The 24459-nt window shown below is 33.5% G+C and overlaps 1 protein-coding gene across 3 annotated transcripts in view; it reads right to left on the reverse strand.

The window, feature by feature from the left end:
* SRBD1 (S1 RNA binding domain 1) overlaps window positions 1–24459 on the reverse strand; it is a 178981-nt gene that overhangs the window by 127989 nt on the left and 26533 nt on the right. For all 3 annotated transcript variants that reach the window (XM_010967730.2, XM_045504891.1, XM_045504892.2), the window contains exons 10-14: window positions 13849–13952; window positions 9668–9775; window positions 6134–6291; window positions 3043–3133; window positions 2227–2334 (exon numbers count right to left, since the gene is read on the reverse strand). In XM_010967730.2, the coding sequence (XP_010966032.1) occupies window positions 2227–2334; window positions 3043–3133; window positions 6134–6291; window positions 9668–9775; window positions 13849–13952 (569 nt within the window). The remainder of the gene's footprint in view (window positions 1–2226; window positions 2335–3042; window positions 3134–6133; window positions 6292–9667; window positions 9776–13848; window positions 13953–24459) is intronic.

Genomic DNA, 24459 nt, shown 5'->3' on the forward strand with positions numbered 1-24459 from the left:
CAGTTCGGCAGTTTCTTAAGTTAAACTTATACCTACCATACAACATAGTCATTCCACTCCTACTTATGCACTCAAGATAAATGAAAGCATATGTCAATGAAAAGATTTAACAAGAATGTTCATACAGCTTTATTTGTAATAGCCAAAACTGGCAACAATCCAAATGTCCATCAATAGGTAAATGAACAAACTATGATTCAATCATGAAACAGAATACTATGCAGTCACAAGAACAAACTACTGACATACAATATCATGAATGAATCTCAAAATAATTATGAATATACACTGTATGATTCCAATTACATACAAGTCTAGACAATGTAAACTAATCTACAGCTACGTAAAGCAAATCAAAGGTTGCCTGGGGGAGGGAAAGGTCAGAGAGGTCAGGGTGGATTACAAAGGAACATGAGGAAATGTGGGGGGCAGTGGGTCTGTTCATTATCTTAATTGTGGTGATAGATTCATGGGAGAATGCAAATGTCAAAACTTATAAAACTGAAAACTTTAAATATGTACAGTTCATTTTATGTCAATTACTTCTCAAGCCCATTTATTAGCATGAGAAGACGGTAACATATTAAGTGGGGGAAAGGTTATAAAACATGTAGAGTGTGAGTTCCTTTTTATAACGCACAAATATATGCATACGTAATAATCCAGAAATATGCTAGAAATCTAAAAAATAAAAATAACAGTTTAGCTAATAGAAAATCCTGTCACTTATGTATCTTTTCCAATCAATTTGTAATAGTAAATATTATTAATATCTTTAAAGAAGTGTTTGTTTTTTAATTTTAAGCAGAAGATTTTCATTAGCTTCACTATTATTTTCACAGGTGAGTTAACCCTTCGGGGCTCAAGCTATTCCCTGCAATTAAGTTAGACTCAAGGTAGGTCAACTTATCTCAAGCAACAAAACTTTGACTCCTTGAACTATATATTCCTTCTATTAAATGATTGGCACCCTACTGAAATAAAAGGAGAAGAAAGAGGTAAAATGTGTATTCCGCAGATGTCCAAAACCAACTCTTTATTTCCTAACAGGATCTGGCCATCTGCTTATCCTTGAATGACCAGGCCCCTTGGTATACATCTAACCTCAAAAACTACACCTCCTATCTTCCACCACAGCTCCCCCTCCCTTTTCTCACTCTTTCATCACACACACCTCGTCAGTTCATTCCATTTTCTAATTCTTTCACTATCTTAATGAACAAGTTTATTAGGAAACAAAATTTAGACTATTCAATCTGATCCTTCCTTGAACCATTACTCTATGGCATCTACAGTTTGTCCCTGATCTTCTATTTCCCTTAGGTTACCCTGAGTTTGTTTTCCTAATGTCTTGATTATACTCTTGGCTTACAGAATACTACACTAAATACAAGGACCCTCTCTTTTGGCCTATTCCAGTGGATCCTAGATTTCTTCTTCCTGTGTTGGGTTTGGTTTTGTTTTTGTTTTGGTGACCTGTCAGTCATATACTTATGAGTTACCTATACTTAGTTATTACATTCCTCAAAAAGCAGTGGGAGATGGCACATGCTCTCTCCTAGATATTATCCATTATAACTATGTTCTAGAATTAAACCCTTTAGGATTTAGAATTCTACTGTAGTCTGGAAAAGGGGAGTGTGGCTTTTTGAGGTTCAAAGGAAAAGTAAAGGAACAGTGGTGAATGAAAGAACAACTACAGACCTAGCAGCAGGACTAGAGGAATAGGTCATGCTATTCCAAAGTTATTTAGAAGTCAACTGTATGCCTGTACAAAATGAAAGTATGTGAAAGGAACATCAGAAATGCTTTTAATTTGTAGTACTTACCTTGGCTCTCAGTTCTGAAGGCCAATGATTCATAGGCATCAAAACTTTGGGAGAAGAAGGTTCAGCTATTCAGTGTATAGTAGCTAGCCTTGTACACTACCCTACTTAATAGTCACTGGTTAGCTAGAGCCCTCACACAATGTACAGCCTGGAAAATCCTATGAATCCAAGAAAGCCCTAACTTGCTGCATCTGTGAGAGGTTTCAGGATACCGAAACTCAAATTTCTCCAAGAGAAAGACACTTTACATTGTCCTGCAAAGCTCTTACGAATAGTAAGAGCTGATACGGGGGCAAACAAGATGTACATCTTAAAGAGAGAAAGGAGAATTCATCACAGAAGGAACTTCAGAAGTTCCTTGCCTCTCAAAGGAAACAAGCATTCCTGACATCCTTACCAGTAAACAACATCCAGTGGTGCAAAGTAATTTTTCATTATCAGGTCAGCAAAGTAAGCTTCTGTTTCCCGGCAGGCAGTTCCATTTCCAATCACCACTGTGCTGCAGCTTCAAGGAGAAACAAAATGAGAAACTGGACGAGATCAAGGCATGCTTCTAAGCCAATCAGGAGACAATGTACAGAATGTACAGACAGTATTATCCAAGCAACCTCTCTACTATCTCACAGGGCAACACAGGCCTATGTAGAATAAAAGACACTGCCCCTGCACTTGGTATTATAGGAGGCAGTGGAGAAATGTTTTACAGTCACACCATCTCCAGAACAGTCAGCCTTCTTCCTGTCTAGAAGGAACCAAATTTAGACATGAATGAGTAAACGCTGGAGCATTCTAAAACATAATAAAGAATTGTGACTGAGTTATGTGATATATATATTCAAATAATTTCTGAAGCTTCTAACTGCTCCATTCCTAAGATCCATGAAAAATGAAGGAAGGGAGGGAGGGAGGGAGGGACAGAGGAAGGAAGGAAAGGAGGAAAGAAAGAAAGAGAAGGCCCAAATAGTAGAATTAAATGCTCACTTTTGCTCATATTACCACCTTTGTTTAGTGAAGGTGGCAGAGGAAGGGAGCAGCATTCCTCCAGGGCCTCCAAATGTAGAGTTCTCCAGCAGCTTGCCCCAGTACTGTTTTACACAGTTCCTTCTCTCTCACCAAGGACTTCCCTTAATCCCTCCCTCCAAATTAGGGACTTCAAAGTTATCTCTTACTGGCTGTGCCACTGAAGTACTCAAAAGGTTACTTATTTTCATACTTGAAATTCAGCAAAAGCCTCTTTATTTTCTCTGCCTCTCGGAAGCCTTGTCCACAATGCAAGTAAACCACGTCAGTATGAAGTATCTGACCTTAGAAAAAAAATGAAAACAATAAGCCATTTTGTTAAGAAACTACAAAGCGTAACACACCACTGATTTGATTAAGCAAGCTGAACCTGAAAAGGGAACTGTTCATCTTTTAAAATGTAGTCTGAATCATTCATATTCCTTAATCGGATTCTCCCTAAGCACTCTGAAATTTTATTTCCTAAGTTACCAGGACTCTGTTTCACTACACAAAATCATTATTAACTACATACTACACTATACCTAAAAGAGAAATGATTTTTAATTACACTGAACATCAGCAAGAGTAAAAGCTAACACCTCCTAAATATTTACTGTATGTCAGACAGTATTGTAATACTATTCTATTTCTTTTGGGGGGTTGTAGATATGTAAATTTCTTTACCATACATAATTCTTTCAGCTGTTTATGAATTGTGAGTTTTAGTGTATTATATTATATTTCAGCTAGAGATATATTTTAAAATTTGAGGGTAACTACTTAAAGAATAGAAATAATTAGCTAAGTGACCAACTTGGGAAGTCAGTCAAAGAACAACAGAATTATCTCAAAGAAAGTGGAAGGACAGAAATGATAAAGTTAAAAGCAGAAATTAATGAAATAGAAAAAAACATATAACAGGATCAATAAAGTTTAAAATTAAAAATCACTTGTTAAGAAAAATACATACTTTTAGCAATCCAATCAGGAAAAAGAAAGGGTAGATTTAAAAAACACAGAGATTATTATAAAAAACTTTGTTAATTTGGATTAAATGATGAAATGGATAAATTCTTGGAGAAGTCTTAACAAAACAGACCAAAAATACATGCATGTATATGTACATATGTGTGTGCAAAATTTTAAAAAGAACCATCCTATAAGCAATATAAACACAGCAAAGGATAAAAGCCATATGATAGCTCAAAAGATGCAGGAAAAAACAATGACAAAATATATTTCCCATGTATTATAAAAATCTATAGCATAAAAAGAGACAGAGCAACTAGGAAAGCAAAATAAAAAACCTGTGACTTTATCTATAAAAAAGTATCCCCACAAAACCCAAAAGATGAGCAGGTGGGAACAATGCACCAACAACTACTGAGACTGTCATGCACGGCATTTCTGTGGGAGGAGGCAGAGAGAAACAACAAACCACAGAGAAACAATACTTATCTCATGGACCTCAGATTTTCCCTGGAAATCACAAGTCTGTTTGAGAACAGGTAGTGAAACTGGAAAAGACTTTCACATACTCTAATTTATAGGTCAATACAAAGGTTGCATAGTTAAGTTCAAAAAAGATTAGAAAAATCTGATCTTTGAACTCTTGAAACTAAGAAGTAGAATATCCTTTTAAAGACAAAACCCCACAGTGAGAAAAAAACTGAGAATCATATCCACATTGAGCAAGGTAAGGACAGTATAGGCAAAGGGGAAAAAAAAAGTCTAGATAAAAGGGAGGAAAGCAAAAAGAATGCAAATTTCAGAAATTATAAGGTTATCTCTCTGTCCAAAGAGATATAGAAGTTTTCCTTCCTAATAATTTGGAAAAAACAGAAACGATCTCTATTCATATACAGCTAGAAAAGAATTTCCCTGCCCAGCCTTCCATTCTAAAAGTTGAGGAAAACTAATTTTATTAAAACTAAGCAACAGAAAAGTATCATGGTCAAATTAGATATAGATTGATTATTTTTCAAAACTGGAAATAAAAAAGACTAGCATAATGCCCTTATAGAAGATGTGCCCCAAAACAGAGAAAAACTGTAACCTAAAAAAAAAAAAGGAAAATGAGAATAAAATAAATCAGAATTTTAAAATCTCAGAAATAAGAGAACTCAGGTATTAATTATGAAAGAAAAAGTTATTCCAGAAATGAAAACCTAAACCAAAAGAAACATAAGAAAAATTTAAAAGATAAAAAAAATTAAAAGGTGAAGTTCACCATAAAACTGTAACCTATTTTTTAAAGTATCAAGTGGAAATTCAAAAACTTAAAAACATAATAAATTAAATAACTCAATGGATAGATTTAATACCAGAACAGAGGATTAATTAAAGATAATCAATAGAAAATAAAAGAATGGAAAATAGAAGAGGAAATTGATTGGTCTAATATACACGTAACTGGAATTCCAGAAATAGCTGCAAGAAGCTTTACAACCTTCCAGAATTCATGTCCCTCCACCCTGCCAAAAAAAGACAAAACATACACACACATACATACACAGCTAAACACATAAGAAAACTTCTGAAAATCACAAAGAGTAAATCTTAGCAGCCAGAGGAGAAAAAATTATTACCTTCAAGGTAGCAATAATAAGAATTTTAGCTTACTTCTCAACAGAAACTGTAGTAGCCAGGAAAAAAAAAAAAAAAAAAGGGAATGACATCTTTAAAGTACTAAAAATAACTGTCAATCTTGAATTCTACACCCAGCAAAAATATTTTTCAAAATCAAAGGCAAATCAGAAACTTTCAGACCAAAAAACCTAGACAAGTTGTCACCAGCTGATTCCATATTGAAAAGTAATAGCCTAGAATTTCAGGCAGAAAGAAAATGATCTCAAATAGAAACACAGAAATGCAGAAAGAAATAAAGAAAACAGAAAGGTTACATATATGAGTAAACAGGCAAAAAAAAAAAAAATACTGACTGGACAAAACAATAAAAATATCTCCTGGTATTTAAAATATATACAGGATTAAAATGCATCATATATAAATGCATTGCAACAAACAGAAGTTGATAGGGGATAAAGTCTGAGCCTAGTTAATCCTCAGTGTCTCCACTGTGACATAGGGAAGGGCATAAATGATAGCAATATGGTGAGTGTTTGGGTCAACAAAGAAGACAAATAGGAAGTTTGATTCTGATTCCCGTATCACTTTTTGTGAGAAAACTACCTTCTATTCCTTGAAAATTAACATTATTTACAAATCCTTGTGAAATATAGAAAGCAAAATTTAAGGACAACCAACCAACTTCTATACAAAAAGCTGAAAGATATACTTACTGGTAGGAGAAATTATAGCTAATTTGCAACCATGCTTGTAACCTGGATCCACTCCCATCAAAGTGCGCCCTGGAACAGGGCTTGTTAAAAGGAGCTGACGAAGGTTCCGTCCAAACATCATTACTGATTCTTTCTCTGCGTCTGATGTCAGTTTGGCTCTTTAGAAATAGAAAAAAGAGAAGAAAAAAGATAAAGTATTCTGTTTTTCATTCATTCAAATTTTCTTCCAGAAAAAGAACACAATTCATTTTATACAATTATTCCTCCCAAAAGCATTATTCATAACAAAATAACTTAAAAAAATCATATACAAAATTATATTGAGTCTATGTTTGCTAATCTCAGTAATACATGATACCATAAACAATCCTCTGGCAACAAACTTGCTGAGTTTGTCATACCTACACTTCTTCTCTAACTGCTCTTCTTCATATTAAAAAATCTACATTAAAAAATATGTGTATACAAGGGAGACAGTGTATAAAGATTGGGACATTACATGGGATGTCAAATTGAAGTTTATTAGCTGATTAAAAATATAAATACATAATTAGTGATAAATTATTGAATCATAAGGAGGCTCCTCTATCAATACTTAGTTTTATACCTTCACCTACATATATCTCAATGTCATCTTCTCACTCTATTCCATTTTCCACATCTACCCTCCTTGTCATTCCTCAATGATGTGCAGGAACACAGATGCTAATACCAGTCCAGAACTATGCCTCATATAAACAATTTCCTAATTTTATCCAGAGAAGCTATTAAAAGTCTAATTTTAAAAACTTATTCTAGGATAAAAGAATACATGTCTATATTGGACTTAAAGGTATTTGGAAACTAAGTTTTACACCATTCATCTATTTAACAAAAGTTCTTAACATATTATTTCCTGAAATTCAAAAGAATTTATAAAAATATGTCTTTTCTATTAGACCAGGTTAAAAAAAATGCATGCCATTAGCCACAAGAAAATTGAGAGAACAAAAGTAATTAAAAGCACACTTCATTGAGGAAGAATTATCTACTTATGTGAAGGCACATACACCTAACTAGCATTTGTTTTTCTGGCTTAATTCAGTTTCTTAAGGCTTTTCGCTAACATTTCACTGTCATTCTCCCTGCATTCAGCCAAGCAACATGAAAATATCATTACAAGCATTTCTAAAAGAACAATAAGTGTTATGCTAATGGGAACACATAGAAAGTATAGCTAAATCAAGAGAACTCTCTAAAAGAAATGTCTTCTCGGGTGAATCAAGGATAAGCAATAGTTAAGCAAACAAAGGCAGGGAGAGTAGCTGGAAGGCATAAAGAAAATACTCTGAGCAATGGAAGCAGCATATGTAAAAGCTCAGGGTTCATTACAGAAAAAGTAAGTAATTTCATATGATAAAGTGAAAAGAAATACCAAGACAAAGGACTGCAGAGAAAGAAAAAACCAGACCACAAATGGTCATGCACGTTCTTCTAAAGAGCTGGAGACAAAGAAGATCCACTCGAAGATTTTAAGTAGAAGAGTTGAAATAAACAGATGGGAATTTTAGCATGACAATGTGGAATATGTATTAGAAAATACAAGACAGAAATTATATATGACCCAAGTACAGTAATTCAGACAAGAAATGATGATGCCCTGAACTAACCATGGATATACTTTCTCCAAGTAATGACAGAGATAAAGAGGAGGCAACATTCAAGATATAATAAAAGATAGTATAAAAGACAGCAGTTGGAAACTGATAATGTCGTCTTGGTGAAAGAGGTATGTGTGCCAAACATGGGTGAATGATCACGATAGTCATGAAAATAAGAAATGCAGTAGACTATGCATCTTATATAGTCAACTGAATAAAACAGCTGCAAAAAATGTCATCTCTATGACGTCTTTTAATATACACACATGAATGGAGAAAAGTGGTTAACAATGGTTATCTCTAAGCAGTGAAATGTTTTTTTCCTTTGTGTTTTACTGATTCTTCCAATTTTTCTACATTAGGACAAATTTGTTTTTTAATTCGAGAATTAATTTGCTTTAAAAAAAAATCAATTGGGGGTTTTCCCTTTCAACTGCTGTTCAGGTAATTATAAGAATTTCTATTAAGAAACACATCTGTAGACAATATCTGCAAACCAACTTATTGACTGAAATAAGATATATATTTTTTAACCACAGGCATTTTAGAAAAAGAAAAGGAAAGTGCTCTTGCTTGCCACTGCTAAGGGAAGTCAGAGAAAAATTATACATTCAACAATCCCACACCAAACTGCATACATCAGATCTCAGTGAAATTATTCCACAGGCTACTCAAATCAAATATATGCAAAAATGTCAAAAGCACCACTGGACATTATATGTGACATGAGAAAAAAAGAAAAGAATATAAAAATTTAAGTAAGATAATTTTCTTTTTTTTTCCTTCATTAAGAACAGAATTTCTTTTTAAAAATTTTATGTCCTCAAAGCAAGCAATGTTTCTTCACACAGACTTGAAATGAGACAGGATTTCAAAAGAAACAATATTTTTAAGGGATACCTGGACTAAAAAGGATGAATTAAGAGACTGAATGGCTCTGATAAAAAGAAGTTGGACAAAGGCATTATATGTCCTTTTTAATAGTATCTCCTCACTCCCTACTCTAAACACCTCCAAAGTCAATGACCAAGTCCAGTAAGAAAAAAACAAACATTATAAAGGCTGCTATAAATTCTAGTGAGGCTGAAGACATGGCTAGAAATCTACAGCTCCCAGATGACCCTTGCTGAAACTTACAAATATGTGAGAATGAAGGAAATCTATAGCACATAGGAAGAAAATATGAAGGCATGGCTGTCTTCTAAAGAGTGACTACCAAGAAAAAGGCTAGACAGAAGCAAGAAAGAGGGTTTTTGCCTCCCAACATTTCTGTCCATCTCCTCCCCTAAAAACGTTCCTGTGTCTCACCTCTTTTGCAGTTCTTTGTAACCCTTAGTTCTTCTGCTAGTCCATTTAGCTGGTCACTTTAATAATCTCCTAAAATTTGCTCATCATTGCTGATAATTATGCATTCAACCAGCTCCCATTTGGAGTTAAAACATACACATTAGCTTTCTCTCATAGTAATACATTCATCATATGCTCCACTGATTGTCTTATGCTTTTTTTGGCTCTCTTGCCTCTAAAGCTGCTGCCAACTAACTTCTCCATTAACTTCTTAGTCTGTTTCTCCCAAGCCAAATCTCTCATCAATAAAACCATTTGTTTGGCTTGGTCGTCAAATTACAAGACTGGTATTGCTGAACTGGAAGGGGTACACATTAAGTGGTCAAGATTTGAAAAGTATACCATAATTAAGAGCTAAGTTTTGTGATCCATGCATGTGAATGCCTCTACAGACTGAAATCTAGGCTTAAATTTAAGACTTTGTGATTCTGACTCAGTCCTTTGAATTGGTTAATGGATCAACAAATATTTACTACATGCTTTAATGGGCCTATTACCACACATAAAAATAAACAGTACACAAAGTTAAATAAGACAAGATGCATACCTGAACTCTCTACAAAGAAGAGGATAAATAAGGCGTTTAAAGGAATCATCCAGAGAGTTGTACAAGATCTTCATTAACTCTGGCCTTGCAAAGCCACGTGGTCTCCACCTGCAAAAGAGAACAGCCTATAGTAAAACTGATGTAACAATAAGAAGACTGTAAAAGGGCTTCTGGAAGAGGATAGAGGAAGTGGAAGAGAAAATGGGGGGAAAAAACCTTATTAAAGCCAAAGTAACATAATCTGTGAGGAGAGACTGTGATGTCTGAAAATTATTACTATGACATCTGGAGTTCTTATTTTTAAAAACTTGGTAACCATGGTCACACATAAAATTTAAGGTGTCAAAACAACACAAAAAAAAACCTTTCTCAATCTGAGGAGAGTCTCCAAAGTATTATTAATAATGGTCAAAAATGTTAAGATTTAAGACAGTCACCAAAAACCCACTGCTATAGACTGAATTATGTCCCCTAAAATTAGTATGCTGAAGCCCTAACTCCCAAATGGGATGATATTTGGAGATGAGGTCTTTGCGAGATAATCAGGTTTAGATGCGGTCATGAGGACAGGGCCCCCATGATGGGATTCGCATCCTTATAAGGAGAAATATCAGATACCCTCCTCTATCTTTCCTCCTGGCAGGTAAGAAGGCAGTTGTCTATAAGCCAAAAGGAGGGTTCTCACCAGGAACCAAATCAGTCTGACCTTGATCTTGGATTTCCAGCCTCCACAACTGGGAGAAAATAAATTTCTCACCAGAATGCATGGCCAGTTGTGCCAGATTATGTTTTGTTTTGTTTTGTTTTGTTTTGTTTTTTTCAGAAAAACTCAGAAACATGCATTTATATGAAAATCCTAAAACTTTCAAATATTGGCTACTTATTCAAAATTATCTAAAATGACCAAGATTTGTTCGCCAAGATTATATAAAAATCCAAACAAAAATATGTGAATAGACAGGATTTGTCCTTCCAGCAGCCAAGATCTTAAAGTACTAAAATCCCCTTCTCAGAGACATTCTCTTCAATTCCCAAATCCTTGAGAATAATACCCTCCACTCATGACCATCTTGTTAGAACCCATAAACATCTATTAGTAATTTTAAGTATTTACAGTGGATCAAAACAATGTAAAACAAGGCTGAGCAAGGATATCAAAGATATGAACAACAAAATCAATCAATAGGATCTCACTGACATATACAGAACACTAAACCCAACAACAGCAGAATTCATTTGATTTTTTTTCAAGTGCCCATGGAACATTTACCAAGAAAGATCATATTTCCTGGGCCAAAATACAAACCTCAACAAATGTAAAAGAATTTAAATCATACAAGTGTATGTTCTCTGACCATAATGGGATGAAACCAGAAATCAATAACAGAAAGAAAACAAGAAAATCTCTAAACACTTAGAAATTAAACAACATACTTCTAAATAACCCAGGGGTCAAGAAAAAGCTTCGAAGGAGATTTTTTAATTAGATAAATCTGAATAAAAGATGAAAATGCAACATATCAAAATATGTGGACACAGATAAATCAGTGCCGAGAGGGAAATTAATAGCACTAAAATGTTTACATTTAAAAGAAAAAAATCTCGGGGGAGGGCATAGCTCAGTGGTAGAGGGCATGCTCAGCATGTATGAGGTCCTGGGTTCGATCCCCAGTACCTCCAATAAACAAATAAACCTAATTACCTCCTCCCATAAAAAAACAAACAAACAAAACACACACACACACACACACACACACACACACACACAAGCAAAAAAAAAGAAAAAAGATCTCAAATCAATAATATAAAGTTCTACCTCAAAAAATGGGAAAAGAAAAGCAAACTAAACCCAAAGCAAACAAAGGGGAAAAGTAACAAATACAAGTGCAGAAATAAATGAAATTGAAAACAGGAAAACAATTTAAAAAAAAAAATCAATGATATGAAAATATGGTTCTTCAAAAATAAATAAAATTCAAAAATCTCTAGCAAGACTGCCAAAAATAAAAAATAAAGACACAAATTATTAAGATCAGGAATAATACAAAGGATATCACTTCATAACCTATAGCTATTACAAGGATAATAAGGGAATACTATAAACAAATTTATGCTCATAAATTCAACGTAAAAGAAAAAGGGACTCAATTTCTAAAAAGTCACAATTACTAAAACTCAACAAAGAAACTGAATTCATAATTTACAAGCTTTCAAAACAGAAATCTCCAGGCCCAGATGGTTTCGATGGAGAATTCTACCATAACAAAAATTAGAACACAATACCATTTATAATCACTCCAAAGAAAATGAAGTGTTTAGGGATAAATTTAAATATATATATACAGGATTTCCATGCTGATGAAAAAAATCAAAAAAATGCTTAGATATAAATTTAACAAAACATGCACAGGACCTGTATGCTAATGGAAAAAATCAAAGATGTCCTAAGTAAAAGAAGAGACAAACCATACTCATGGATTGGAAAGCTCAACATAGTAAATAGGTCAATTCTCTCCAAAAAGATCTACAAGTTTAATGCAATTCCTATCAAAATCCTAGCAAGTTTTTTGTTAATAAGGCTTATTCTAAAATTTACATGGAAAGGCTTAAGCCCTAGGATAGCTAAAACCATCGTGAAAAAGAAGACTGCAGTAGGAGGAATCACTCTACCTAATATTAAGGCCTACTATACAGCTACAGTAACCAAGACAGTGTGGGATTGGTGGCAGGACAGACACATATCAGTGGAATAAAACAGAGAACCAGAGATAGATGCACAGAGATATATCCAACTGATTTTTTACAAAGGGTAAAATCAGTTCAATGGAGGAAGGATAGCCTTTTCAACAAATGGCACTGGAGCAAATGAACATCCATGTACAAAAAAATAAAACTCAAGCTAACCCACAAACCTTATACAAAAAATGGATCATGGACTTACATACATATAAAATGCAAAACTATAAAACTTTTAGGAAACAATAAAGCCAAGTTTATTCATCTAAAAAATACAAGAGAGAACACATGCATATAAAGGATAATGAATGGGACAAATATCAAAGGACGTTTATCAGAATCAATTGAATGACTACTATTTTTACTCAATAAACCTACTTACCTTCCACTGCAGTTCCATGCAAGTATTTTATTCAAATATTGGCCTAATTAGTTTAATATTTCATTCTGTTTCTTTATACATAAGTGATAGGATTCTGTCCAATTTATGTCAACACGCAAGGAGAGAACAATAATTAATTAGGAAATAAATAGTGCCTATAGGACTATTCAGATCACAGCAGAAGACATGTAGGACAGGGAAAGAGTTGTAAATACCTAAGAGAAATCATAGATTTAAAAAATTCTATTAAGAAATTAGATAATTTTAATTTAAAACATGATGATATTCTAAGATAGTTTCATAGAGCAAAATCCTAAGACAGATATACATATTTGAGTTTGAATTAGTTATACTACTTCCTACGCTTATGAGCATGAGCATGCTACTTAATTTCTTTCTTGGTTTCATTATCCTTAAAATGGTGAATAATACCTTTCCTACAAATTTGAGAGAATTAACTGATATTTCATGTAATTGTGCAGACTGATGATATCTATCACTATAAAGTGGTGGGACTGTGCTAATTTCCTTTTAAGAAATGTTTTTTATAAATAGATCACAGTAAATTAGGGACATTTTCTAGCTTATTTTCCTATGAATATTCATAATACTCAGTATCAGAGTCTGTCCTCAGTAGTCAAGGAAGTATTACTTATATTTTTAATCTGTTATCTTTATACTAGTAAGTATCAAGGAATGAGTTTCCTTGCAGTGATTTAGTTGATGTTCCTTGGCTCATCTATATTTTATTTTATTCAGTTCTACTCCAGTTGAATAAATGGTAATATTATTTGACCTATACTATAATACTTTACATTACTGTGGTAGAGCAGTATAATTTTCAGTCATGTTCTAGAAATTTCTCTTTATAAAGATAACTGAAGAAATGCTCCTATGGAAAATAAAGAACTTAAACAAGAGCCAGCTAAATAAAATAATTCTCTGGGAACTAAAGAACCATTCTTAAGGAATTTTTTCTTTTTCTTTTTTTACACATTATCAGTACGTATAGATCTCAATATGGTATTTTAAACATGAAAGAAAGAAAATTCTATAAACAGACCTGTTTTGAATGCACCACCTACAGAACTCATTCTTCACTCCATCAGAAATGTTAACTTTGACCGTTAGTATCTTCAAATTTTCTCCACGGTTAATTGCCAGAATCTGAGTGCAAACATATATGGCAAAGACTGATGATCCACAAAATATATAAATGATCAATTGAACTAGTCAACATTCGTGAAACAAACTGGGTGGTTATCCAGCCTAGAACTATATCAATTTTGTATTCATTCATTTACCAAGAATGTATTAAAAATAATCATTTCTTTATACTTTTTTCAAGTTTTTTCAAAGTAAAACACAGGCACAAAGCCTATGATATTCACAGGATGAGACACTGGTGATCTAAAATCTCATTTCAGATTCTACTAATTGAAAGTTTTTGATCATCTGGAGTTAGAAGGATATACATTTTAGATTTGTGACAAGATATTGCTAAGATAAATACAAACATGCAAATTCCTAAGTGAGATATTTCATAACTACTAATTATTACCATTTATTGAGCACTTACCAACTGTCAGACCCATCTAAACACTTTAAATATATTACCACACTTATCTTCAAAGCCACCAGTGATGCATGTATTATCATCTTACTTTTATATGATAATTTTTCTAAGACTAACTTGTCCCAAATTACAAAGCTAGCAAGCAGCAAAAGAGAAATTTAAATTCAGACCAACCTGTCCCTGCTCTTAATTAACATATCAAAAGAGCAATTGTTTTTTAAAACACATTAAAAACACTCTTTAAAGAAGAGCAAACAAAAAAAGTAGAACAAACAAGCCTAAAGCAAGCAGAAGGAAGGAAATAATAAAGAATAGAGGGAAAATTAATAAAATTGCGAATAGAAAAATATCAACAAAACCAAAAGTTGATTCTTGGAAAGTATCAACAAAACTGACAAACCTTCCACTAGACTGACCAAGGGAAAAAAGGAGATATTCCAATTACCAAAGTCAAGAATGAAAGAAGAGCCATTAATACGAATGTTATAGAAATAAAAAGGATAATAAGAGAATACTATGAACAACTGTATGTCAAATTAGATCACTTAAATAAAATGAGTAAACTCCTAAAAAGACACATACTGCCAAAATAGAATTTTAAAAGTAGAAAATTCAATATGGCTTCACTACTGAATTCTACCAAACATTTAAAAAAGAATTAATAGCAACTCTTCACAAACTTCTCCAAAAATACATTAGAAGAAAAAAACTTCCCAATTCCATTTACCCTGATACAAAAACCAGACAAGAACAATGCAAAATAAATAAAGACCAAATGCATATGCATACAGATATAAAAATTGTCAATAAAATACTAGTAAACCAAACCCAGAAACATATAAAAAGGATTGAACATGAGAATCAAGAGGGATTTATTTCAGGGAGGAGGGTATAGCTCAGTGACAGAGTGTGCGCCTACCATGCATGAGGTTCTGGGTTCAATCCCCAGTACCACCGTTAAAAAAAAAATACATAAATAAACCTAGTTATCTCCCCCATGAAAACAAAGAAGGATTTATTTCAGGGATGCAAGGTTGGTTTAACATCCAAAAAGCAATTAACATAATACATTATAACAAGAGCATAAAAAACAATAATTACATGACCATTTCAATAGATGCAGAAAGAATACGAAAATTCTAGCAGTTGTTCATAATAAAAACATTCAACAAACCAGGAACAGAAAGCAAATTTTTCAATGTGATAAAGGGCACACACAAAAATGCCAAAGATAATAATTAATACTAAATATTCATAATGTTTAATAGATATCAATAATATTCAATAATTATTAATATAAAATATTGATAATATTTAGTGATAAAAGACTGGAAGCTTTCCTTCTTAAGATTACAAGGGTGCCTCCTCTTGCACTTCTATTCAACATTGTACTGGAGGTTCTAGACAGGAAATTTAGGCAAGAAAAAGAAATAAAAGGCATCTGAATTGAAAAGAAAGAAGTAAAACTATCTCTATTTGCAGATACTATAATCTTGTATACAGAAAATCCTAACTAATCCACTATAAAACTATTAGAACTAATAGAGCTCAGCAAGGTTGCAAGATAATCAGTTTCTACAAACGAACTAGCAATAAACATTCTGAAAAGATTTTTAATTCCATTTACCATAGCACCAGAATGAATAAAATACTAGGAATAAATTAGACAAAAGAAGTTCAAAACTTATACTCTGAAAACTATAAAACATTGTTTAAAAAAACTGTAGAAGACCTCAGTAAGTGGAAAGACCTCCCAGGTTCATGGACCAAAAGGTTTAATATTGCTAAGATGGCAATAATTTTCAAAATAATTTATAGATTTGATGCAATCCCTATCAAATACCAGGTAGCATCTTTGCAGAAATTGACAAACTAATTCTAAGATATACATAGAAATTCAAGGAACCCAGAATAACCAAATCAATCTTATAAAAAAAAAAAAAAAAGAACAAACCATGAGGACTCTCACTTCTCAATTTCAAAACTTACTACAAAACTACAGTAATCAAGACAGTGTGGTACTGGCATTAAGGATAAACATACAGACCAATGGAATAGAGAGTCCAGAAATGAATCTATACATCAACCATCAAGTGATTGTCAACAAGGGTGTTAAGACAATTCAACATGGAAAATACAGTCTTTTCAATAAGTGATGCCAAGACAATGGATAGCCACATGCAAAAGTATGAAACTGTACTGCTTCCTCACACCATACACAAAAATTGGCTCAAAATTAATTACAGACCTAATATAAAAACCAAACTTATAAAACCCTTAGAAGAAAATACAAGGCAGAATCTTCATGACTGTGAATTACGTAAGGCCTTAGATAAAATACTATAAGTATATTCAATGCACAAAAAAAAATAGACCGGACTTCAACAAAATTATAATTTTTGTACCTCAAAGGATACCACTGAGAAAGTGAAAAGAAAGCACTTAGCACAGGAGAAAAGTTTTATAAATCATATATCACATAAAGGATTTATACCTATAATATACAAACAACTCTTACAATTCAACAATAAAGATACAACCTAAATATGTGCAAAAGATCCAAAGAGACATTTTTTTCAAAGATGATATAGAAATGTTCAATAAGGACATGAAAAGATGTTCAACATCATTGCTACTAGAAAAATACAAATCAAAACCACAGAGAGAAACCATTTCATACTAAGATGGCCATAATCAAAAAGACAGATAGACAAGGATGAACCTTGAAAACATTATGCTAAGTGAAAGAAGTCAGATGCAAAAGACCACAATTTCTTTATATAAAATGTCCTTAACAGACAACTCTATACAGATGGGAAGTCCATTGCCTAGAGGTTGGGGCAACAAGGTAATTGGAGGGAAGTGGAAGTGGCTGCAAATGGGTACATGGTTTATTTTTGGAGTGATGAAAATATTCTAAAAAGGATTATACAATTGTACAACTCTGTGAACATATTAAAAACCATGGAACTGTACAGTACAAATGAGTGAATTATATGTGAAATGAATTATATTTCAATAAAGCTGTTATAAGTAAAAACACTCCTTTGCTAAAATACTCTATACCAAATACTGAGATTTTGGAGTATAATCACAAATTAATTAAATAATGTAATCAATTTCACCAACAGCTTCTGTTAAATAGTATCTCCTAGTCCAGTTTATAAAATATACACACATATATATAATATAATAAGTTAAAAGACAGCGAAGTTAAAGAAACAGCATCACTTTAGTATACACTCAGATTTTTCAATAATTCATCATGGCCTCCCCCTAATACATCTTAATGAATGAGGTTTTAATAAATTAGATTCTCCCTTACAGGACACAAATTGATATTTTAACAATTTTAGCACATTTTCATGACAATACCTAACAAAATTAAACTTATCTGTGGTGAAACAAGCTTAAAATAATTTAATACCAGAAAATAATTCTACACTAAAAAGTTGTTTCTCACATCAAAAAGAAAGTAAAAAATGAAAAGTATGTATCTTTTTGTAACTTTAACTCATATAAATTTTAAAGCTATTTTAAAGTAAAATGTTAAATATAGAATAAATCATCAAAGTTTTAAAATTAATGGATATTTTTTTCTTTTTTTTAACATATTTGAGAAATTTCTAAGGTGAACGTTGGCAAAAATAAAATAATCACTGAAAACTAAATTTTAGTACAAAATAAACTTTAGTTTGGGCTGGATAAAATCTTCAATGTCTGCTACCTCTTTAACATACTGAAAGGAACACTGAACAGTAAATAAAAGTTTTTTATGCAAGAACTTATCTGTAATAAATGCATTCATGTGGAGGATAATAATATAAGGGGAAAAGTTATTTAATTCTGATTTACATAAATACACTATTATATAAAAATAATGGTAGTGAGGGGGTGCTTTTTTTTTTCCCACCACAGCAAGTAAAGTCATAGGTCAAACTTTAAAATATCCTGACACCAAAGGATCCATGGTAGAAAAAGGAATAGAGTAACAGAAACAGAGTTTGGGGCAAAATGGAGATTAACAGTAGAGAGATAAAGCAGAATTACTGCAGATGGCAGCACTGAATATGAAGCAGGTGTTGTAAAAGACACAGAAAGTGAGATACCGGTTACCAGGGGGTTGGAGGGTGGGAAGGGATAGACTGGGATTTCAAAATTGTAGAATAGACTACACTGTATAGCACAGGGAAATATACACAAAATGTTATGATAACTCACAGAGAAAAAAATGTGACAATGAGTGTATATATGTCCATGAATAACTGAAAAATTGTGCTGAACACTGGAATTTGACACAACATTGTAAAATGATTATAAATCAATAAAAAATGTTAAAAAAAAAAAAAAGAAAGTGAGATACCAGTGAAAGAAGCTACAAAAAAGATTGTGAAGGCTGAGTTACAAATTTATATGGTGGAAAGGAGCATACTAAGGACCATTGTGGAGAAAAAAGAGAAAGGATGTAGCTGGAAGAATGAATTTAGTGAACAGCTATCACAGCTCTTCCCACAGTATTTGCAGGAGTTCCAGGTACTGTTCTTCCTTTACCACTGTCTGCCATCATTTTCCCTCGCTTCTGTACACTGGGATACTGTATGCTGAGCTATCTGAAAAACAGGGTTTGGAGTTGGGGACATGAGACCTTGACACTATAGGAAATGAAAAGCCATCTCCATGAGCTAGCATCTTATCACTCTAGCCTCCAAGATAACTAAAAAGTTCTTCTCAAAACACAGGGCTCTTTTTCAAAACTGACATTCCCAAAATGCTCTACCTTCTTAGATCTTAATATTGTCACACTTAGAAGCCTGTGTCAATCAAAAACTTAAATTAAACCACAAACTAACTCAGAATGCCACATGGGCTAATTAATAAGCACACTAGTTAAAATGCAAAGACCAAAATGTTTCCAATAATATATTAAGAAAACTAGGTTTTAATAGATTTTTCTAAAGTGGCAATAAAATTAAATCAAATAAAGGGAGACCACATCCAACAGCAAAATCACTTCTGCAAAAGGAATTTTAGTGTAGAGTCACTGGTTTGTTAAAAACTCTTTTTCATTAGGCTCTATCAGTAGACTATGGCCAGGCAAGTAAAATTTCACTCTTCTATCAATTTTTCCAATTATCAATAGTATTCACTTCACCTGGTATGACAGAGTGCACACAAAAGTAAAACTGACAACTTAGATATAATAGTGAAACACTTCAAAATTTCAACAGCAGGGACCATGTCAACTCCACACCCCAAGTAGGAACCAATATATAATTAGTGTTGAAATATTTGTGGTTTAATGGAATACTCTTCATGTTATGTATCTCACACACGCACACACACACAAACACACACACACATACATACAAACCTTTAACATCTCTACAACCAAAAGTTTTTTTAATTACATTTTTAATAATGATAATTAAATATCACTTGAAAAGTAATGCATTCTAGTCTTTTTCATTATCCTCTCTTTATAACAGTAAAATTCAGAAAAGAGGAAAAATAAATTTAAAAAATGATTTATTGAGGAATTCCAGACTTAAAGAACACTGGCAGTGTCCTGATTCCAAATCTCCCCCTATCCTCCTATGAAACCAATAAAGTTAATAAATAAATCAACACAGGACCCACACCTTCAGCATTTCTAGGAAACAGAGAATTAGATTAGCAACTGAATTCCCCAAAAAAGCATACAGAGCAAGGCAACAGCAGAGCAACATATATGACAAACTTAAGGAATGGAAGTGCTAATACAAAATATTATACTGAGCCAAAATGTCATTCAAGTATAAAGGACACAGGAAAAAATTGTGAATGTGTCAAAACTCAGAGAACACAAGCACATGTTGGAGATATTGCAGGTTCAGTTCCAGGCTACTACAATAAAGCAAACATCACAATAAAGCAAGTCACACAAATTTTTTGGTTTACCAGTGCATATAAAAGTTATATTTACACTATACTGTAGTCTAAGTGTGCAATAGCATTATATGTAAAAAAAAAAGTACATACCTTAATTTAAAAGTGGCTATCATCAAAAATAACACAAATAAATGTTTGTGAGGATGTGGAGAAAAGGAAACCCTATATACTGCTGGTGGGAATGTAAATTAGTGCAGCCACTGTAGAAAACAGTATGGAAGTTCCTTGAAAAACTAAAACATATAACTACCATATGACCCAGCAATTCCACTCCTTGGTATATATCCAAAAAAAAATAAAAATACTAACTTGAAAAGATGCATGCACCCCAATGTTCACAGCAGCATTATTTACAATTGCCGAAATATGGAAGCAACTTAAGTGTCCATCAACAGATGAATGGATAAAGACAATGTGGTATACATATACAATGGAATACTATTCAGCCATTAAAAAGAATGAAATTGTGCCATTTCCAACAACATGGATGGACTTGGAGCATATTTTGCTAAGTGAAATAAGTCAAATACTGTATGATATGACTTTTATGTGTAATCTAAAAAATACAACAAACTACTGAATATAAAAAAAAAGAAACAGACTCACAGGGATAGAGAAGGGAGAAGGATGGGGAGAGGGGCAGCATATGGGTAGCAGATTAAAAGGTACAAACTATTATGTATAAAATAAGCTACAAAGGTATATTGTACAAATCAGGGCAGCAAATATTTTATAATTACTATAAATAAAGTATAACCTTTAAACATTGTGAATCACTATATTGTATACCTGTGACTTATATAATACTGTATATCAACTATACTTCAATATGTAATTAAAAATAAATTTTGAAAATTAAAAAAATAAAAATAAAAAATACTTTATTGCTAAAAAATGTCAGTCATCATCTGAACCTTCAGCAAGTCATAATCTTTTTGTTAGTGGAGGTTCCTGCCTTGGTGTTAATGACTGCTGACTGATCAGGGTGGTGGCTGCTGAAGATTGGGGTGGCTGTGGCAATTTCTTAAAATAAGACAACAATGAAGTTTGCCACATTGATTGACTTTTCCTTTCATGGATGATTTCTCTATAACAGGCAATGCTGTTTGACAGCATTTTATCCACAGTAGAATGTCTTTGAAAAATTGGAGTCAATCCTCTCAAACCCTGCTGCTGCTTTATTAATTAAGTTTATGTAATATTCTAAATCATTTGTGGTCATTTAAACAATCTTCCCAACATCTTCACCAGGAGCAGATTCTATCTCACGAAACCACTTTCTTTGCTCATCCACAAGAAGTAACTCTTTATCCATTAAAGTTTTATCATGAGATTGCAGCAATTCTTTCACATTTTCAGGCTCCACTTCTAATTCTAGTTCTCTTGCTATTTCCACCACATGTGATGTTCCTTCATCCACTGAAGTCCTGAACCCCTCAAAGTCATCTGAGGGCTGGAATCAACTTCTTCCAAACTTCTATTAATGTTAATATTTTGACCTCTTCCTATGAATCACAAATTATCTTAACGGCATCTAGAATGGTGAATCCTTTCCAGAAGTTTTCAACTTACTTTGCCCAAATCCATCAGAGGAATCATTATCTATGACAGCTATAGCCTTCTGAAATGCATTTCTTAAATAATAAGACTTGAAAGTTGAAGTTACTTCTAGATCCATGGGCTGCAGAATGGATGTTATGTTAGCAGGCAGGAAAGCAACATTAATCTCATTGTACATCTCCATCAGAGCTCTTGGGTAAGCAGGGGCATTGTGAATGAGTAGTAATCTTTTTTCCTGAGCAGTAGGTCTCAACTGTGGGTTTAAAATATTCAGCAAACCATGTTGTAAACAGATGTGCTGTTATCCAGGCTTTGTTGTCCCATTTATAGAGCAGTGGTAAATGAGCACTGGCTTCAATTTCAAGTCACCAGCTGCATTAGTCCCTAACAAGAGAGACCCTGTCCTTTGAAGCTTTGAAGCCTGGCATTTTCTCTTCTCTAGCTATGAAAGTCCTAGATGGCATCTTCTTCAAGTACAAGGCTCTTTTGTCTATAATGAAAATCTATTGTTCATTGTAGCCATCTTCATTAATTACCTTAGATCTTCTGGATAACCTGCTGCAGCTTCTACATCAGCACTTGCTGCTTCACCTTGTACTTTATGTTACAGAGATTGCTTCTTCCCTTAAACCTCACAAACCAACCTTTGCTAGCTTCAAACTTTTCTTCTGCTGCTTCCTCACCTCTCAGCCATCATAAAATTGAAGAAAGTTTGGGCCATGCTCTGGATTAGGCTTTGGTTTAAGGGAATGCTGTGGCCGATTTGATCTTTTATCCAGACCACTGAAACTTTTTCCTTATTCAGCAGTAAGGCTATTTCACTTTTCTATCATTCGTGTCTTCACCAGAGTAGTGCTTTTAATTTCCATCAAGAACGTATCCTTTGCATTCATAACGTGGCTACCTGTTTGGCATTAAGAGGCCTAGCTTGTGGCCTGTCCTGGCTTTTGACATGCCTTCCTCACTAAGCATACTCATTTCTAGTTTTTGATTTAAAGCAAGAGATACATGACTCTTCCTTTCACCTGAACACTAAGGGGCCACTGTAGGGTTATTAACTGGCCTAATGTCAATATGATTGTGTCTCAGGGAACAGGAAGGCCCAAAAAGGAGCAAGAGTGGGGAACAGCTGGTCGGTGCAGCAGTCAGAACACAAATAACACTTATCAGTTAAGTTTGCTATCATACATGGGTACAGTCATGGCATCCCAAAACAATTACAATAGTAATGTCAAAGATCACTGATCACAGATCACCGTTACAAATATTATAATAGTGGAAAATTTTGAAATATTGTGAGAATTACCAAAATGTGACACAAATACACAAAGTGAGCAAGTGCTGTTAGAAAATGGCACCAGGAGACTCGCATGATGAGGGTTGCCACAAACCTTCAATTTGTAAAACACACAGTATCTGCAAGGCACAATAAAGCAAAGTGCAATGGAATAATGCATGCCTATACTATACACGTAAAATCTTCTAAGTGTACAAGAACAGAGGTTAGCAAACTATGGCCCATGGAACAAATCCAGTCTAACATGTGTTTTCATTAATAAAATTTTACTAAAACACAACCATGTTCATTCATTTATGTCTTATCTATAACTGCTTTCATGTTACAATGGCAGTTGTGTAGTTGGAAGAACCGCCTAGCTCACAAAGTCTAAAATATTTTCTCCCTGGTCCTTTACAGAAAAACTTTGCCAATTCCATACTAGACTAGAAAAGAAATTTCAATCACCTAAAAGAAGACTGCAAAGTTTTGGCTAAAGGTCTAAGGGCAAGCACTTCATATAATTATAGGGCTAAGATTAAAACAAGGGTGGAATCAATTTCCATTAAGAAAATCAAGTTGTAATCCTGATACCAAAGTAGACTTCAAGCTAAAAAGCATTAAACAAGATAAAGAAGGATGCTTTATAAGGTTAAAGCCACATGCTGGTTTCAGAATTGAACAGGGGAATACATACCACACTTTAAAGATGCTATTAGGTGTGACATCACCAAAATGGTGGAGTATGGAATTTCAAAACTCCAACTGTCTACAAAAGTTACAAACAGGACAAACTGGCAAAAACTGTCAGAATCAACTTTTTCAGAACTCTGGAATCTATCAAAAACTTACAACAATCAGAGGAACACTTAAAAGAAGAAAGAAACTTCAGAATTTTAGTAAAAGAGCACTTTTTAAAACTTACCCACTTATCATCACCCACTCTGCGGTTCAGCAGTGGCAGTGAGGATTACGGGCAACATTCCTGGTGCAGGCTGCTAGTACCAAAGGGAGCCATATGCACCTTATTCTCAAAAATCTGTGATCTGTCTCGTGGCTCCCTGAGGGACTGGCTCAAGGGCTTGCCTTTGTTTTGCCTGTCTCAGAGCTTCTCCTAGACAGAAGCCATTTCCTGGGTGGCATTTAAGTATTTAAAGACAATGTGTTAGCTGCAGTCTCAAAGGGGTAAGGGATAACAGTTGGGGATAAGAGATTACAATTATGGCAACCATCAATCAGACCCAAAGAAGAAGCTAGGAAATGAGACAACTGAGGGGAGAGGGGCTTTTTAAAGTTCCTGCATATTTTAGGAAATCTAAGAGATCATGTACACA

This window comes from Camelus bactrianus, chromosome 15 (assembly GCF_048773025.1).
Source record: "Camelus bactrianus isolate YW-2024 breed Bactrian camel chromosome 15, ASM4877302v1, whole genome shotgun sequence".
Taxonomy (NCBI): Eukaryota; Metazoa; Chordata; class Mammalia; order Artiodactyla; family Camelidae; genus Camelus; species Camelus bactrianus.